The 20,400-nt window shown below is 42.4% G+C and overlaps 1 protein-coding gene across 30 annotated transcripts in view; it reads left to right on the top strand.

Annotated features, from left to right (window-relative positions):
* Positions 1-20,400, top strand: part of LOC4577273 (peripheral plasma membrane protein CASK) — a 197,169-nt gene that overhangs the window by 105,727 nt on the left and 71,042 nt on the right. For 2 of the 30 annotated variants that reach the window (XM_061643804.1, XM_061643803.1), the window contains exon 2: positions 231-1,295. The exons of the other annotated variants lie outside the window; for them this stretch is intronic. In XM_061643804.1, coding sequence (XP_061499788.1) covers positions 984-1,295 — 312 coding nt within the window. In that variant the 5' untranslated portion in view covers positions 231-983. The remainder of the gene's footprint in view (positions 1-230; positions 1,296-20,400) is intronic. 30 annotated transcript variants of the gene reach the window in all.

Here is a 20,400-nt window from a genome sequence, read left to right as displayed (position 1 = left end):
TTATCTTTAATTTGTACGAGCTTCTTCGGTTCAGTGATTATTGTGTGTTGGTGGCTGTGTGGGAAAACGCAGCGAAGGAAATCGATCGACCTGTGTTTTTTTTTCTTTCTCAGCGTTCTCAGCGTGAAGCCAAACTGTCTTACTCAACGGGTGGGAGGTGTACTTGATCCATTTTATCTCACCCTAACCTCAATGTGCGTTTGTTTTTTCCTCCAATGGTTTGTGCACAGATATTCTAACAGCAACTCACAACACCGAACAAACAAGAAACATTGTTAGATAAGTGTAAAAGTGACGATAAAAAGAGACAGAGAGAAGAAAAACATACTCCCGATACGCGAAATTGGCTTTTGGGAGGCAAACGCTCGGAAGTGTCATTGTGTGGAGACGAGGTCGAACTTTGGAAGGGTGCCCACAAATCGCCCCCAGCTTGGAAAAAAGTGTGTTCCAGTAGTTGTGTTAGTGCGTGTGAAGTTGTGTGTATAAGTACGCGTGTTCGTGAGTTTGTTAAATTTATGGACAACTTGCTCCGAATTGCTCAATGAGTTGTGCTACGCCTGATAATGGTGCCGAGCGTATCGATTAGGTGGCACCGGTGATGGTGTACATCCTGATTGGAGAACGGCACAGCAACACCGCAGCGGATACGGACATCCCGAACGTTACTTTGCAGGCGTACGGCAAACGAGTCACGCTACTAAAATAGTAAACCACTATCCTACACACGCATCGTGTGAATGCGGCAACGGAAGGCCACGCCACGCACGCCCCCAGCCGGACAGTAGCCGAAGACGACGTAAAGCGCGAGTGTTGCCCGGAATTGCTGCACTGTACGGTTCAAAATATACTCGAGACAATCATCGCCACCGCCAACGCTGAGGTTGCAATGTTCTGGTAGCCAAGAAAATTTCGCCGTGGATCCTTATTGCGGCGGTGGAATCAACAGTGGTGGCCAATGGCCGATACCGAACTGCGGCGGACCGATGTGTCATCATGGCCCCGGACCAGGGCTACCGCCGGGAGCGGGCGCGGGACCAGTGACGGTGGGCCAGGGCGTGGTCGGACCGGGCGGGGCGGGACCCGGCATGGGCACGCTGGTGCACGGTCCCTCGCAGCTGTCCCTGCACGGTCCACCACTGCCACCGCCACCGCTCTGTAATCCATGCAGCAATACGAACAGTTTTAACTCAGTGCCATTACCGGGACCGTCCCGCTGGGGTCCCCGTACATCCTGCCCTGTACATAGCCCTTTCAGAATACGAGTGCCAAACGGTTCCATCTGCTCCGGACATCAGGTAATGCCTACGCCCTTGTTGTAGCTTGTAGACGTTGGTGTGTACTTTTCCAGTATTGTATTGTCGAGCTGCTACTGCTCTAAACGTTTGAAGCGCAAGAAAGGGACGAATTCCTTTAGATCAAATGATTGTTTGTTCCGGCGGAAATAATCGACAAAGCGATGGTGTAGTGCTCGACTGTGAAGGACAGGAGAGCAATCTATTGAACACTAGAACGGGATTCAATGCTGCCCAGGACGTTTATCGCCGAAACCTTGGACAATGGTTAGCAGATACCGTCTCTAATTACGTCAGATGAATTTCAATGAATTTCTCAGAATGTGTAACCCCGGCCAGGGTGCCAGCATGCCTCGGAAATGAAGACAATGTTCAAGGAATATTGACTGGAATGTAGCTTTTCTAGGAATTGTCCGATTTTGGCAAATGGCTACTATTGGTAGCCACATTAAAAGCCCGAATGGGTAGAAGAATTTACAATGCAAATAATACAAATTCTTTGCCCTAAACAGGGGCCAAATACATTCACCAGCATTAGATGTTTACTGCGGAAGTGGGTGAAAGTTTGTTTAGGGTGGCGAACATCAAGAGATACCTTCCATCCTTACCCTCCTTGGTGTTCCAGCCCGAAGCTGATCTAATCATGCTTCTTCCAGCATTTTCTGAAGGAGCACCAATCGGGAAATGACCATTTCATGAAACTTTCTACAGAACCCATACTCCAAAAGTCTTTAAGATGGAGTGAATTAAAATTCATTAGCTTGAGCAGTTTGAGGCTGTTCCGGGACTAGAAAAGGCCCATGTAAGTGTAGTTGCTAGTGGGCGAAAACTTTCCACAACTTTGCCATCAATCCATATCCAATCCAGGCTCCTGGTTTACCGATGGTTTCGGTCCTTGCCGTACTAGGGGGCAAATTTTGTGCGGCCAGAATCTTAAGTGCATCGAACTATCACCGTATTCTGGGATAAGTTATCGTCCTGGCATGAAGTTTAATGGAGACTGGTATAGAATTAAGATGATCGATCCTCTGCTTATGTGCGTCCTCTTCACGTTAGGCTCAAAGTTTAAGTGGCAAACTAGTTTGACTATTAAAGTAGTTTGAGTTCTGGTAAAGTCAAAAGAATTATTTCCTTTTTGTTAGTATTTGCTGTATTGATTAAAGTAGCTAATCCACGCAATTAGGCGTAATTAAATGATTTAGGAAGGGTCGAGGAATCTATCCTCTAACGTCGGTAGCGTTAGCATTAAATTTGAGGTTAAAATAGAAACATCCTACATAATTTATTGACCACAAAGATACTTACCTATTTTAGACACATCATGAGTCAATCATGAAAACGTTAAAAAATGTTTAAATTCACTACGCTACGCCTAATACTGCTATCTGTGTTGAAAACGATCCGTAATCGTAGCCTAATGTTGGGTCTGATTGTATTTAATTGCGTTTAATTATTCATTGATCCTATTTCGTACGGATGTACGTGATTCCGGTCGTGTGTTCAGTACAACGTTGAGTATGGTTGTTTAACCATATTTGGTTTAATAGTGTTCAATTCTTGAAAAAGAGACTTTCTATGGATTTTAAAATTTATTTTATAAATACAAAAGTGAGTTAACAGCTGCTGACACTTCGGGGTAGATTATTGACACAAACCATTCAGAATAAATGTTGAAACCGAATGGTGGATAGATGGTGAATGACGCTACCCTTTCAGAACACATATGTTTACTCTTTTCACAACTTTTTACTTGTTGGACAAATGAGTCTATAGTGAAAACTGTATCCCAGATATCGAGCCGCAAGCGAGTCAACATTATTTTGGGGATTTCGTGGAAGGTCCACCCACTGCATAAATCATGCTACCTTAGTGGCTGAATTATTGAATGCTGTCGCTGCTGCTACTCCTACTCTGCTTTCATTCAAACTTTACCGCTTGTCCGGGTTAACCGGTTTTGTCAGACGTCAGTAGCCTCTGTTGTCTTTCCCTCAACATTTTGCAGAACTCTTCAACGTCCCAGATCCAGATGCTCCGTTCCCAGTATTCCTCCTCGTCAAGCGTCTCGCATGTCGCATGTTCCTTAGTATAGCTACCTTTTTGCCAACAACAAGAGTGTAGCAGACAAAAAAGGTGAGAAATTAGTGCGGATTTCGAAGGGGCGACGTGTTCGTACGGTACGGAAATAATAGAGAACCAGCATCCATCCCAAGGTATCGAGCGAACGAATTTGTAAAGCCAATGTCATTTATCCTAGCAAATCAAGGATTTGCCCTCCGTTGCTTTAATTGAGTGAGATGTTAAACGAAAGATTTAATGAATGGACGGTTTTGGTGGTAATGGTAATGCAGCCGGGTGTGGTTGGTGATCATTAATTATTTCATCTGATCCGAAGATTTGCCACCACCTGCTATTAAAAGCGAGAAGAAGCGTCAGTGCAATTCGAGAGCATTTGGCACAATCCATTTGAAATTCGTTCGACGAGTCGAAGAAGACGGGTTGAATTGTTATTCTAATTGATTTGTGAATAGAAGAGGATTCAACTTGAATTATAATGAAAAGTGCATCACATAATTACTATTGAAACCACTAATGGAAAGTAAAAAAACGACTTCATATTTTCAATCCAATAGTACGAAAGTGATGATAGATTGCTGCTGCAACCTTGAACATTCTATATACATAGGCTTTTTGTTAACATTGAAACTAAAATAATCTGTAATTAGGGTTTCAGTTTAAAGGAAACTTTGACTGACAATGAATTTCAGAATTGTATGCTGCTCAAGATCGACCAAATGTTTACCTCGCATAAATTTAAACGCTTCTCGGCTTTGCTTAGGCTCGTGGCACAAAATTACCATTAGTCAATTATGTAGTGCACAAAGGATGGGCATTAATCCTCAACAACAGACGAAACCGCTCACCTGCGTAGAGGCGGATCGTATTGTAGCTGCTCATGGGCTGAAAAGTCATCATAACCCTTGTGGCAACAATGGAATGCGTTGCAAAAACCTGTCAACAATCGAAGCATATAATTTGCGATTATATCACAACATGAAAACCATATCATTCATGTTTAGTAAAGTACATTTGGCTGTGAAAATAAGGTTATTCTTGCAGAGTAACTGAGTTCATTCCATTTTGAATGGGTCATTACAACATTGCATTGGAACATTTTTTACTTTAAAGTCGTACATACATTTCAAAGTAAAGTTTCATATTGTATGGCTCTACTGCCATAAGAGCTATGGTTGTAGAACAAAATATAACGATCCAGGCTGTATAACCCATTTAATTTCCATAGATTGGATGTAGGTGTATATCTAGATATAAATACGGGTTTCAGTGCAGAGTTGCAAGAACTTTGACAGCTAACTAAGCCCAAGAAGCCTTTCAAATATTCTCATTTCAATACTAATACCATTCTTCTCTGATTCTGATTGATCAGACAAATTCCAAAATTGGACATCTTGTTACAATCCGTTTCTAACAGCGCGGTGAGGACATTTGCAAAAAGTTTTCTCCTCAAAGTCACTGCACAGCCGCAATTGCCGTTTATTAGCATTCCCCCACGAAGATTCTATTGCATGCCATCCCAAATTTCAATCGATAAAGTAATGAGTTTTTTTACTCGATTCATCCTCATCCGGTGTAACTTTCTTCCCCAAGGACATACAGCTACATTTCGGTACCGATATTAGCTTACCCGTCCGTCTGGGAGGAAGTTGGAGGGCCGTAGCCGAATCGATGGAAAACTTTTCCAATTTACTCCGTTCGCGTTCCCAGACCAGTTAGCAGGCGAGCGTAAGTGTTGAATGGACATTTTGTTAAGTTTTTTTTTTCAAGCTTTAGCTCAGCTTGCTAACTCCCGAGTTTCGATTCTGCTCAAAGGGACCGTCGTTGAATGGGCTGGAAGTTTGTGAATGTTACCAACAGATTTATCATGGCGTCGACAGGCGCCGGCTGTCCACGGGCTAACGGTCGATTTGCTTTATCGCGACCCGTTCTGTTTACCCGTTCCTGAAATGCTCCGAGACAACCTCCTGTCGGATGGCATCAGTGTCGGTCGATGTCGTTGAATGTTTCATTTTTTCTACATTCGTTTCCATTTAATGGCAATGTAAAACAAATCTAAACTATCACTCAACTTCTATTCTATCCGGTCATTTCAGTATATTTTTTACGCCAGAAGCATTGAACGAAACATTATGGCAAGTTTAAAAAGTCTCGATTTTACCCGTGAGGCAATTTAAATCCATTTTTTAACATTTTATTTTCCCCGAACCCAGGGGATCCTCGTTGGATAAACTTTCAACACCAAAAAATCATCATCGTAAATAGAAGGCAATGCAGATGAGCTTGTAGAGTTGGGCTTCAGACTGACCCTTACCAGTTCACCAGACGAGGCGTGCCGTGACTTCTGGAAGCTTCGGTGACAGCTGGGAGCGATTGGCCGTAAATCTTCTTTCGATGGGAATAAATTTGACCAGTTTGATTTATGATACTGGTGAAGTAAAAACCAACAGCTACTCATAATGCGGCAGGGAAAGATGGTGAGAACCGGCTTAGCTCGGGTGCGGCAATAAGCACACCATAATCGTATGTGCACGATAACGAGGGCAGAAGGGTGTTGTGTCGAGCGAAAAAGGATTCGACCGATCTGTACCAAGTGCTGTAGATGACAGCACGTTTTGCATTATATTCTCACTGGATGTAGGAGGAGGTCAAGAATTACTCTTGGGATTTTTTCGTTTACTCTTTTTCTTTACCTCCCAGATCGGAATGATTAAATTTTGATGATCTAAAGTCAATCGATGCATTGGTGTTCGCCTACCGGTAGCAAAAAAGCTAGCACTCCGTTTTGGTTCCTGTGTGCAATGAATGAGAAAGCAATTTAGAGTCTACGGCTGACGTTGAGGGTGAACAATGAACGAAGTTTAAATGGCACTCGTACTGGTCATAAATATTGTTACCGTTTGCAAAGTTGGGCACTTAACACTTTTCATTGAATTGCGTTTGGTTCGGCACTGCCAAAGTGTAGCTTTCAAACTTTTTTAATAGTACACACGTGCAAATGACCGCCTTCCCGAACTATGTGATCGCCGCTGCAAAGTTAGGGCAAACTTATGTTAACCCGTAAAATATGAACGCTTCGACGAGTGGAATACAAATAGATGCAGGTATTGTTCCCCGGAACCCGATCCAGAATTCGATTGTACGTGTAATATGTACTTGAGCGTCTAGTCGTGCACTCAGTGGAAGTGAAAATGATATGAAAACCTTGTCAGCAACCTTTGCAATCGAATGCGTATGTGTCCATGAACCAACGTTTCGTACTGCTGGTGCTTCGGTATTGTGTAGCGTGCCTTCGTTTATGGAACGACCTGTTGATAAGACGATAACTTGCAACGGTTAACGAAGTGATTGTTGTTGATGTTTATGCTGCTGGTCTGTAGCAGGGGAGTATGGTATGGCAGAGAGCTCATTCACTTGGGCAGTTCCTTTCTTTCGCTGCAAACGGTGCTGGATTTCATGGGCGTACTTGCTGGACGCCCATTTTTGTGAACCGTCTACCTCGGGCGAATGGCGAATGTAAACACGGGATCGGTCCCGGAAGCGTTCGCTAGTTGTAATAGTTGATCGCTCCGGGCTGTACCAGGCTGCCGAGAGTGCCAATTAAAGATGATAATAGGGAAGCAGAATTTACGGCGGAATGACCCGCACTAATGATGGTAGCCGTGCTGCAGCTAACTTGTTGTATCTCGGCGTCAATCGTTCGGTGGTTACGGGCAACTGGCCTGGAAGCTTCTTAGCCGCAGTTGCTGCTGCTCGTTGGAGTTTGTCCTAATATTGGGTCATTTTGCCTCATACCTATTGCGCAAAGTATCAGGGAACAAGGGGAACACAAATGCCTGCTGCACGCTATCAAGCATCCTACGTGCACCAAACGACCGCTTGTAAGGGTAGGTCATTGTTGTAATCGCTGTATGCGATGGTTGGAACAGCTTTTTTACATCAATATTGATATCGTACTAGAGTACTATTGCATCATGATGTTTCTGAGGGTTGGCCAGTGAAGGAATGGTGTTTAGCTGTTTTATGGTTACTGATTTCATACAAGCATCGTGGACAATATCACTAGTACCAGAAGGCACGGTATTGACATAGCTGTGGCTAATTGTAGTCGATTCTTTAAGGTACAAAACATCGACGGAGCTAATAAAATGAAGTGGTTGGTTCGGGAATTTTCCAATTATTTCCGTTCGTGTATGTGAGTAGGTCATTAGGTTTCTGTGTAATTTTTAATTAACCTGAGACATATCATCAACTGTGGAGCACCCGGAGACATAAGCAGAGCAGATACAAGGTTTGATCGGAATGATGATAGAAATTCTTCTGACCCTATAATCGCTTCTTGGCAAACATGTGCTGTGTACGGAATGGGAATGGATTGTAAGGACGACATACTAGTGTTACGTTTTGAAGAAGTTGGATCATGCATACAATTTAATCAACTTATTTATTAGGATTTTTTGTAAAGATTGAGTATTGGTATTGATTTGAAGACACGACAAATGGAATACTGCAACAGAATGTACTACATACTACTTCATCCGAAACTCACCCAGTCATTCGCATTTAATTTATACACTTGCGTCATATGGGCTGAGCTTTGCTTTTTTCTGTCAAGATCGAGTTATGCAACGCTTTGCGAATAAACATAGTGTTGTGTGACGTAGTCTAGCAATATTATCGTACATAATTGGCAGCTTGTGCGGCTTGATCGTTGCGTCGTGTAGCAACCATTCTTGGCACTGCGCTTTTCGTGATTTAGCTGGCAGTGCTGCGGCAGCCAAAACGGCTCAATCGCTTTCGTTCTTCCATTGCGAGCTACAATTAGCTTTGGAATGTCATCATGTTCTCAGGGAGGGTGGAATTCCGTCCACGTCGTTTGGTAGAGAGTACGTCAGCCAACTGCTTAATTCGCCCGGTAGCCGAGGGAAAATATTATTTCATTTCTCGAAATGCTTTTCTCATTACTGAACGCGCTTCGACAGCAGAATCCTAAAATGGTGCTCGGCTAGCGCCAGTGAATAGCAAACTGTGTAACTTCATTACCAATATAGTCAGCATAATTTGCCCGTGCCGGAAATGCCATCAAAGTAAGTCGGATGGAAACATTCCTCTTCCACTTCACGTTCCTACACTTTTTCTTTGGTGTTTTCTCATGCTTGGTATCTACGCTTTACATTACGCTTTCAACGGATCGAGATCCGTACGCAAAACATTTTTTAACTTTTCTCAAACCATGAATGAATCAACCACCTTAAAACATGTGACGATTGTACCCAAATGTCGTGGTACATACTATACTTAAACTATACTTAAACGTCATGCGCTTTCTTTTTTTGAAAACGAAAAATCAACACGAATGAAATATAGTAGTACAGAGACAAATATTATGAAAAAAAAAGGTTTTTAGGAAAAAACAACGCAGATTTTATTAAAAGCTTTCTGTTAGCGGTAGTTTTGCAAACGATGTGTTGGAAAGCTTTGCTCATTCCTGGCATCTAGCAATCTTTGGTTTTTAAAACAACTATGGTAACGAAAACCTTTGATAAAAATAGTTTGCAATTCGCTATTTTCAACTGCATGCAAAGGAATGCCCAGATGCTGAAAATAAATACTAACAGACGAGTTTGAAAACTTTCCTCCAGCCAGAAGCTACGGCTGGGCAAGGCACCAGCATAAAGCACGTGCAGATGACACCGAAATCTCCCGGAGAGATAAAAATAATTAGTCTCCTTTTTTTCTGCACGCTTCTCCACGCCTGTCCGAGTCGGGCACAATTAGACAACACTGCTGCAGGACGGTAAAAGCTGGAAGCTGAAGATTGGCGAATAAATCTGAAAGTTTTCAGTGGCTGGGTGTATTTTGTTTCTGTGTCTTAGGTTTTTTTTTTTGCTTCTGTCACTTTTACTCTCTGTTCTTTCTGAGTTCACCCATTTCACGTCATGGCGCAGCCATTTCTTATTTCTATTGCCCGCTCCATACTAATAGTCGATCATGCTCTCGCTGTCGGTCGGTAGAATGTGAAAAAAAAACACGAAACGGTTTCCGTCTTAATCATTTTTACACCCACTCTCACATAGAAAGAGAGACAGAGAGAAAGAGAGTTGTTTCGCAACAAGCAGCGATGAAATATGCTGCTAAACTCCTTGCTCTTGAACCGAAACCGCATGGTAACATATTTGCTGTGCCAACGACGTTGGCTAAGTGTCTTTACCCGGTGAGTTTTTTTTACTGCTAGTGTAGAAATTAAAGTTTCATTAAATTTGCTGGTCATTACAAAAAGCGGCTGCATCAAATTCGCTTCCCTTTTTTTCATACGCCATACGCTGGTCCTTTGAAGCGTTCTGGTTTGTGTTAGCAACGGGTCGGCTTATTCCTTCATTTAGACTTGGCGACTGCGGTTGGATGGTGTCGATTCATGTTTGTGATAATTACTCTTCCAGTTTAGCGTTCTAATCCGTTTAACTTATGAAGTGAGTTAAATGTTTACTAACACTTGAACTGTGCAGATAAACGTGGTTAAGTAGCTCAAAAATTTCAGCATTTCAGCCTTGATGATGTAAATCCAGAAACGGGATCATTATTCACGATTTGTAAATAATGTTTTCATATTAATGTTATTTTTTAACACTTTTCTCTTTCAACCGTCAACATAATGGCAACTGTGACCTGTTCATAATCTCGCCATTGTTTGCGTTGAATCGGTTATTATCTCATGTTCTCTAATATCGCCGACGGGGTAGAAAATTAATGAAAGCTCCTATCATTTTCCTGACCGTTGAATGGAGCGTCATTTTCCTGAGTTCGTGTCCGTCGCATAGGTCAGAGGGTGGTAAATCGATAAAAAAAACCAATGGCGGATTCAAAGCGTAGGAGCACCGAAGGATGGGAGGGGGGGGGGGGAGCGGTTCATTTACCAATCAACGCAACGCTGACTCTTGTAACGAGCACTATTTGAATGCACAGATTGGACGCGGGATACCTAAAACGAGAACCTTTTGTGTATGCACATGCTGCTGCCTCGCTTCCTTTATGTTATATCATGGTGAATTGAACACGAGGACTAAAAAAAACTGAGCTCACCGACAAATACGGTATCCGATGGACTGCTTCCGTTGAGTTGGTTCGTTTCGAGCTAATTTCCGCTCGCAGCCTGAAAAAGCCCTATCAGTACTGTGCCGTGTCCTTGTGACTGACATTTTCGGCCGGCAAACTTCATCGATTCGAATTGACCGGTTGGAGCAGCATCATTTTTTGTTGCTTCATTACCCGAATGATAAAGGTAGCGAGGTCAGCCACACGTTTCTCTTCCTCATTCACACGCACATATGCTTGGTATACAAAAAAGCTTTGAAAAGCATTCGTCTCTCTGAGTAAGGGGTGTTAGAGGGTAGAGAGGAAGAGGTTTGGGAATATGTTTGCACACCGTTGTGGCTCAAGAGGCGCATCATTTAGTGAGCGAGAGATATGTAGATAAAAAAAAAAAACCCCGGCGGAAAAGGTCTGAGAAAACCTTGTCACACGGAGGGTCATGTCATAAATATGAATGACGGTGGCACGGTTTGAATGGTGTATTTCTTCCTCTGCACATTCCGCACGCTTTGTCGTCTGCCCGCAACTGCCTTTCGGTTCCGGGTTGCTACACCGAGCCCCATCGTGCCCATTCACGTTTGCCTAGTGTTCGACGTGGTGCTGTTGAAACACTTTCGGTTTGTTTTTCGGCGTTGAAAACTGTATGTCTTGTTTTTGGGGTGATTTTTTTTTATTTGCCATTAGAGAAGAACTGTATGTTCAGATGAAACTTCCCAACCCAAAAAAAAACCACGATCATATCAGTTATGCCGTAAGGTGTTTTCGACGATTGAAAAAGGCGAAGTAGAGGCTAAAATTATGAAAAGCTTACTGTGCTGCGAAAAAGAAAACCTTAGATACAAATTTCGTCGGAAGTATATCATAAAAAGGAAAATACGGGTGGGCGAGAAGCAAAAGCGCCCGCCGGCACGGTACCATTGAATACAAAAAAATCCGTCCTTTTTCCACTCAACAACAACGACAACGCAAAAAAGCATCCCAAAAAAGAATCATCAGCGAGCATAATAATGTCATCACTGAGCTGGAAACTGTCCTGATATGATTGATGTTACAATAGGCTGTCGAGCGATTGCTTTCGATTGACGCGCTCCGGATCCGACAAACGGGTTTGGACGGGCGCGGCTGAAAAAATCAAACCGGAAAGGGGTGACGTTCATTATAGAAAAATGTGCGCTGCAGATCCGCCAAACTGCTTGTTTACTTTGTGCATTCGTTATTGAAACAGCTAGAATTGAAAATAGAATGATGCAAAGATAAAAAAATGTTGGTCGGGTTTTATTTTTCTGCTAAGAATGAATATGGAACTACTTCAATAATTTTGAAGAGACACATATTAATATAAGTTCTTTCGAATACTATACAATTGAATTTTTCACTACTTGCCATGCTTTGTAAACATTTTTGCAGGCTATTTTTTAATATACTTGTGCTATTTGTTTGCCTTAATTCGCATAGTTCAATTACTTTCAAAGCACTCTATCTTCGTGTACACAAGACATATTTAATCAACATTTCGCTTGCGGACTGAACAACCAAAAACAATTTATCAGCACCGCCTCGAAACCTGCAATCCAGAAGAGCAATGCCCGTCTCTCTACTTTTGATGTGTCTCATCCCCTCAGGCACTAACTATAGCCGAACACGAGCGTACGGCAACTGCTACTCTCGAAAAAGGTATCGGGTTTACCGGTGAAAATCAATATCCGGTACGGAGTTTTTGTTTTCCATCGGCATAATTTGCCGTGCACAGCGTCCCGTTCCTGCTCCCGATTCACCGTTCCACCGAATCGGGTGCCACGGCGATACATTATTTCCGTTTCGTTGAATGGGAAGCTGAAACCTCAAGGTGGTTGCCTTAAGGATTCTGCACCATCCATACGCAGGGAAAACATGCTGCCAGCATCAGCCACGTCAATATCATGCACAACGTAACGTTGTCCTGTTGTTGTATGGCCAGGCTGCCGAATAGTCCCCGAGGGAGGCACACATCTAAATGTGCATCTAAATCATGCCTTACTTAATGGAAGCCGTGAGCACTCGTAACACCGACTGAAGTAGCAGACGCTCTACGCTTGGCGTAGAGTAGCCACTCCCGGATCAGGTCGGATTTTTGTTTCGAAAAAAAAAGGAACCTAAGAGGAGGGGAAAGAAGGCAAAAAACCAACACCTTGACAGGGACTTAATGCATTTTCCAAACTCTGGGCCGAATTTAGAGCACTCACCCGTTTTTGTTGTACTTTTACGGTCGAACAGCTACCATTCGACGTACGCAATCCAATTTCAAATCACAAACAGGGGTTTCACTTCGTGTTGTAAAGCAATAGGTACCTTTATGATATTTTACTACCACTTAGAGCTCTAGGACTTTTATTGTGGGAGCTCGAAAAACATGTAACTCGCGGTACAAAACACAAACTGTACATTCCAAAAGATCAACATAAAAGATACATTAATCTATCATGAAATGTTCAACAGCTTGAAAAATGACCCTGTCTTTAAGAATTTCGCACGTAATTAGCATTGCTTTGCGAAAAACATCATTTGACTTTCACTATCAGCCGATTGTCATTAATTGTACGCGTTGGTTTAGTGAATTGAAGGGCAAAGATAATGCAATGATTAATGGTTTCCGAACGACAGAAAAACCTGCTCACGGATGCTTCTTTGCCTGACAACAACACAGAAGCGATTGAACTATCCTTGAAAAGTGGGAGAATGTTTCCATTAATTTGCCAACTACGTTAACCTAATTGATACACTGTTTCTTATCATGCATTGGGGTGTGGTGGGAAGGAGATACTTATCGCTTTTCGCTTCTTCTATAGGAACGATTCTTGGCTATGTACTGTTGAAGGACCGATAAATCGGCTTCTGAAGTGACATGCTTTCTATCCCATTCATGTTTTATTGAGCTCTCTATTTCAAAGTGAACTATAACCAATTTTGATTTCATACTGAAGGCCGTAAGCCTTTCCATCGGATCTCGTTTGCAACATATTACATACTGTATATGCTTTCTGCTGTATCGGTTATGAAACGATTCTCGTAACACGATGTAATATTCCACATCGCATGATCATTATCGGAGAAAGATAAGGCTTCGACGGCTCGATGGAATGTTTCACATCTTCATGCCACTAATGGTTGCATTTGGTACGAGAAACGACATCTTCTTGCTCACTACGATCCCTGTCGGAGCGTTCGGCATTAGGTTGAACTACTTCACCTCGGTAAAAGATCCATAAGTATAGAGAACGATAACTGCAAAAGTGAGGAATTCAATTTCCTTTCCAATGTGTCTCGAAGCGGCGGTTCATATTGGGGAAGCTGCTCTCATCATGCCGCGCACTTTCTTCTCGTTTTTTCTTCAAGCATTCGATGGTGTAAAACTGCTCCCTCTCATATCCCAGATTTTGCATGCATTACGGCTTAGCAAATAGCAGTCTGTCGAGACGACTATTCAGACCAGCTGAAGTAATTTCCATCTCGGTACACTGATTTATCATTCGGCTTTTTATCTGATACGGAATGCATCAGTTCGTCCTTTCTCGCGCTCTGGGTTGCCTCGCTCCATGTGAGGCACTCATAAGCCGGCCGCCATGTACACGCATGTACCACTAGGAAGTAAGCATCCGAATGAAACAATGCCATAAGTTAGGGACTGCTAGTATGTGTGAGTGTACGTGTGTCTGAGCGTTCCACTTCGTTGGGAAAGCTCATTTGTTGTTGCTGTGTTCCGTGTCGTTGAAGAACAACCATCCTGTCAGTGAGTTTGGACACCAACAGCAATAGCAGCATCAGCAGCAGAGGTACACCCGTGATCCGTTATGTGGGTCATACTTGTAAGAAGCATAAGAAGTACACTCAGAGTATGAGGTAGAGCTTGGAATTATTACTATGAGCAAGAAACCCATCCTCGCTGCCGTAGAAGCTACGCTAGGCAAGCATTACGCAACCGTAAGACTCATTTGCCCGTATCCCTCAGTACACTTTCTGCACATTTTCCGCACGAACGGCAAAACCGCTCGTCGCCTCGACCCGGAACCGAACCATTCTGAGGTGTGGTCGTGGCTTTCCAAGTGCTCTCTGCTACCGTTCTGTGCACCTCCATTATGCTCTACCCCTTTTCCGCGGCGTCCTATGAGACCGGTGTCCTATGCCTCCGTGTATCTACCTGACGCGTATCGAGGCGGCAAAGTATTTAATTAGGATCGTGGAATGTTTAGAGACCGAAAGGAGATTTATTTATTTTTTCGTGCACGGTTTTTCATCTCCTGGTACAGTCCCGAGCGGGGTCGGGTGAGTTTCAACAGCTAACGACGCAATAAAATTAGCAGATGGCTAGCTGATGCTGCTGCTGATGGTGATTTTGGTCTAGGTCAGCTCGCGCTCTGGCTTGCGTAAAGACGGAATATGGGACCAAGCAGGCTGGAAAGTGGTTGGCAAATAAATGCCGCGCAGGTCGTTGAGGTTTGCTGGTTGGCTGCAAAATAATTACAAATATTTAAATTAAACAAAATAATAGAGCTTCATTTTTGTACTCCTGTGCGGTCGGGAAGGCTGGTAAAGTAGGAAGTGTTGGTGTCGGTAGGGTTTTGCGAATTGTTTGTGGTAAATGAATCTAAATTACTTAAGTTAGATGCAGGCCGTAAGCAGGCGACGAAGAATATCCAACAGTTTTGAATTGTTTTTTACATATTTGAATAAAAGCTTTCTAAATTGGTGAACAGTAAAGAGGGGTAGTAAATTTGCATCTGGCATTTGAAACATTTGGAACCATCTATGGCCAACAATTGCACAGTTAATTAAGTAAAAGCCAGGGCACACAGACACCCTCCGAGCATTTGCTTGACAATTTTTATTCCAGATAGAAATGGCCAAGCACAATCGTCAGATCGTGACTGGAATGTTTTGCTTCAGCCCATGTCTATTTTTTCGGGACAAGTACTGTTTCGAGTCGTTTGAAACATAGTATCGCAGCGCCGCCACTTTTCAGTAATGTATTTTTACCCATCATGGTATAACACAAAGAAAACATGATAAATTCAAGAGTGTTGGTGAATTTCTATTCTTTCTATTGATTGATTCGCGCCCCTCAGTAGTGCATTCGCTTTTCGGTCACATTGCAGCTCATTATCGTCGTGCTACTGAGTGTGCCCAAATAGCAGGGCAGCAGTATTTTTGCGTTTCGGCTCGTTAATTAAATTTTCTCCATCTCCGCCAGCCCACCGCTCCAGATTGGGCGGTGGAAAATTGAATAAGTGGCAGCAGTGTGCGTGCGCGGCCATTGTTCGGACCGAGATGCAGTGCTAGCTAAAACCCGAGCGATGGAGGTACACGATTTGAAACATTCGGTGGGCCAACGAGGAATAACGCCACCATTTTCTTTTTTTTTCGGCCAGTGTAGGGCACACCATTTGGGACAAGCCAGTTTTACTGGCGGATCAGATAGCGATGATCGTTGCTGCCGGGACCGTTGGTGCGTTTTATAGCGCGTCGTTAAGGCATCGCCTCCTTTCGTTCTTGGCCCGGAGCCCCGGCCTCTGGTTTCGTTCTTGGCGCTGAAATGGTGCCCGGCCATGATTGTGCCACTGAAGCAGTGACGCGGGTGCCCGTGGGGGCTGTGCTATTTATCTTGTCGCCCTTTCATCGGCCTACCCAATATTTTGCGCCCGACGCTTGGCAAAAGTTTATCGCTACCAATGGATCGCGGCAGGAGATCGGTTCATTGAAAAACTCCACCAGTATACACACCCAAATAAACAACTGGTCACGGTCGACTTTTGCTTAATTAATTTCATTATTTACCAAATTCCATTATTTACCTTGCCTGGCCCAAACACCTGTCAACTGGTTTTTCAAGCTGCATTTTGGAGTTGGGAGGGTATAGACACAAGTGTTTAGTTTTTGAATTGAGAAAATCGTAAAATTGGTAATGAACTAGGTGAAATCGACTTTTTTGAGCAGAATTAAATTTTAGTTAAATGCACTCTTTAAATTGTATAATTTCAGTGCTTAAAAGTAATGTTGTAACGAAAACATTTCATTTTTCTTTTGTCGTTCCAGGTATGCAAAGGATTTCAAAAATAAATGTATTCAAACAAGTTACAACATTTACAGTAAGTACAACTGAAGAGACCAAACTAAATGTGTTGGTAACACTATTATTTGGATAACTCCTGATTTCTAAAGAAAAGAAATCCCCTTGATGTTTTCCGGCTAAAAACCTTTTATCCACACTGCGTCAGTGCAGATTTCAAGCTAAAAATGAACCCGAGGCTACTGACAAGAAATAGACGTTCCAGCTGATTTGTTTTAAGAAAGGAAAAAGCCCTCCAAGACACAAAAAATTGAAATCTCATCTCTAACAGAACGATGTCCATTATGCCTGTGCAAGATTCAGCCAGTGAGCTCGTCAAGTAGAAGGATAAAATAGAAAGCGGACGACATGTTCGGTTTGTCATGCAAAACTTTCGCCAAAACTGCCCAAAGCTAGCAATTTGTCAGGGCTGCGTAAAGTCCGTAGAGCCGCAGTGTACATTAGTACGTTTGTGTGTGTATGTTGTTCTGCAGGTTTCAACTGTCAAACCGCTTTCCTCCTTGGAATGTCTCCTATTCAGACTTTTTTTTTTCGATTCTGCTGACATTTCTCAGGTTCATTTAGGCTGCTGCATTCGCTGCTCGCCTCCGGGAAGCTCTTTTTCGGTTTTTGTTTTTTCCTTCCGCCGGACAGACGGGATACATTGCAGCTTGACCAGCTAGTAGTGTAGAGTGGGACACGCTTCAGAGCATATTGGAAATGGGAGATATATTTGTCAGTTTTGGCAAATGAAATGGTTTTCGCTACTGTTTTATCCAGGATCGCCTGAAGCCGTAAAAATCAAGCACAATCTGCTTTATGCTCTTTTTTGTTTGGCGTTGTAGAGCAAGTTATCCTTTGCCATGGTAATCTGATACCTCAGTTTTCCGTTGCCGTTCAAGACAACAAAAACAATCCGATGAAAAGATGAAATTCCTGATCTTAAAACAAGCGCAAAAACAAACCCCACCTTCGACAGGAGAGTATTCGTTTGTTGAGTTGTTTGTCTGTTTTCATTTTTATTTATTTTTTTTCCTTCCCTTAAATCTTACAGCACATTTGCTATCATAGGTTTGTGGGTGATGTGGTAGCACACTGATTTTACCACAAACGGTGCATGAAAAAGTTATGGAGAAGTGTCGAGGCTAGCTTACCAGGGAAAATCATCCAACACGGTGATCTCAGCCTTTGAGATAACATTAAACGTAGAATCGTCGCTCAAGGCGACCGAGAGAGATAAGAAGTTGCGTAATTTGTCAAGCGGGTCGAGGTGGAGCTCTTCTGGTATGAAATTTTAGCCATATTTTTCTCGGTGTCATTTCGTTCGTTCTTTTTGTCAACTCGTGCTGACAAGGGAACGAATAAAAGCAGCCGTTAAAAGGACACGCGATAAGCTGAAACGTGCCGTTAAACGCTCCACGCCAAATAAAGCCACGATGAAGTGATGATAGCTGTAGAGGCGCTTCAGTTCTTTAAATTCGACTCTGTTTTCCGGCAGGGTAGGATTACTCGAAAGCAATTGTCATTACTCACTAACTCACACAGGTACGTAGTCGGTTGCAAATCCGTTCGGGATCGTATCGTTTCCCTGATTGCTGTGGTGCGTGGTTGGGTTCGTGAGTTCTCATTACTCTCTTGTCGTTTGATATTGATGGACCGTTACGTCAGTATGCAGCTTATCCGCGCAAAGCCATATTTCTTGTCCGTCTTTCCAGCTTTTTCATCCGTCTTTCCAATATGTTGCTATTTTTTCATCAAGCTCTGACATAGAGTTGTATTTTTGCCCTATTTGTGTCATTTCATTTGACTGCAAATGGTCAGAGAAAGTAATTATTTACCCCCTGGTATGTGCTCGGCTAAGCAGAATTCGAAGATGGCTCATTATACAGAGCCTAATGCGGTTTTCCCTCGTGAATCCAGTTACGATTATGGGATGTTCAAGGTATTAAATAGTATTATTATACAGCATAGTAGGTATTATACAGTAGCGAAGAAAGTGCAAATACGTCTAAATAGTGCTATTGAGAAATACTCTTTGATCTATTAAAAAATAACTATTGCAGACTTGAACTGTCTCGTATGAGTTACGATAGTGAAACACCAACTGTTCGTCAAACTTTGTCCCATTGTTTTCCCCAAAAATCCCAAACGAAAATTTTGTAAAAGAGTTTTATTCAACGTACAAAAAATATAGAATGTTTCTTTGTCACATTGAGCCTTTGTATTCGGCAAAGCGAACACAATTTCCAAGCGATTCGTTTGGTGAACCTTTAATTTTTCTCCATGCCATCTATTGTGCCATTGTATGGCTTGTGATAGGTCCGGAGGCAATTGATTTGTCTCGAATTAGTTTTCCATTGTGCCGTAGCAGCTGTTTACAATAACATACTGATAATGTTATCCCTTTTTTTCATTAATCTTTTTTGACATTTTCTTGCTTATCGCTCATCGGTTATCCCTCAAATGAGAACAGCAGGTTTTAAAATAGTGGTGCACCCTTAATTGCAGAAAGGCGAATGCTTTATTGTGAAAGAGTTTTTAAAATAAAATAACTTGGCAAAAAAATCTATTTTTTAACAGTGCTATTTAACGTTTCTTCTTTTTTCGAAGTAAATCAAATGTGCTTCCTTACATTCAAAATAAATAGTTGTACAATACTACTTCAAATGTACAAAATTATGTATTAAATATCAGGCTCAATCTTATATATGTTATTTGTATTTGATGCTAAATGAAACACTAGATTCCGGTAAATGATACTGTGTTTCAGGTGAAAAGGCTGATTTAGCTCCCTTATCACGAGTACCACCATCATTGATAAATGGGTGCAACAATTCTATGCAAAGAGGGCCCTGTTTGAAGTTTTGTTCTTATCCAAGGAGTTTCATGGGTACAAAAACACTCAGGCTTACACTTTGTACCTGCGGTAAAACGATAAGAATAACGACGACGACGACAACGACGACGACGAGAACGAGGACGGTGTGTGTGTTTATATTGTTTCTACTGATGAGCAGGATGACATCGCCGACAATGGGAGCCTACCATATCCCGAGTGTTGTTGTACGTTCTCACAACTGAATATACATTGTTTAGTGGAGCTTGTGAGGATGGTTGTTTACTTTTCATTAGAAGCAAAAAATCGATTTTACACTTTGCTCAAGGTCCGGGAAGCTCCTTATGTTTTCGAGGGTTTAATGGGAGGAATGAAGAGGATTGTGTAGTGAGCCGTAGTAGCGATGTAAACAAAAGTTCTTTCGTTTGGCGCTAGACACTTGAAGTTTCAGTGCCGTCAGCGGTGATCTAGTGTGATCTTATAGCATTCCCATTGCAGACTATATCACATGTGCGTGCACCTGTCGGACGCAAAATTTGTTTTAGAAATGGAAACCCGGCAAGAATGCAAAGAGCATAACGTTATGAACGTATGGTATTTCTTTCTTGATTGATGCTACATCACGATGTAAAGTCCGTTCACTGACATCAAGTGACGAATGTTCCAAAAGCATATACCATAACAAAACATTCTGGCACATTGTTAATTCTTTTTTCCCAAGAAATCGAGTATTTTGCCAAGAGCAATTGTTTTATAATATACTTCCTTTCCAGTGTAAATGTGTCTGCTTGTGAGATATCGTGACACGTGAAACATGTGTCCCATCATTTCCACCAAGGAAAAGACGAACAACTTGTTCAACGTATTGAAGTAAAAACGTGAAAAAGCTTTTATTTGCTCCAAGGTTTTTTGTTGCAGAACCATTGCCATCTACAAGCTTTGCTAACAATGTTTGACACCTTTACATACACCGAGTGGAGCGAGATTTTGTTTAAGCTAATTTCAGACCGAACAACTTACGAGGCTCGTTG

This window comes from Anopheles gambiae, chromosome 2, assembly GCF_943734735.2.
Source record: "Anopheles gambiae chromosome 2, idAnoGambNW_F1_1, whole genome shotgun sequence".
Lineage (NCBI taxonomy): Eukaryota > Metazoa > Arthropoda > Insecta > Diptera > Culicidae > Anopheles > Anopheles gambiae.
Note: the sequence above shows the minus strand (reverse complement) of the source record. Positions and strands in the feature narration are given on the sequence as shown.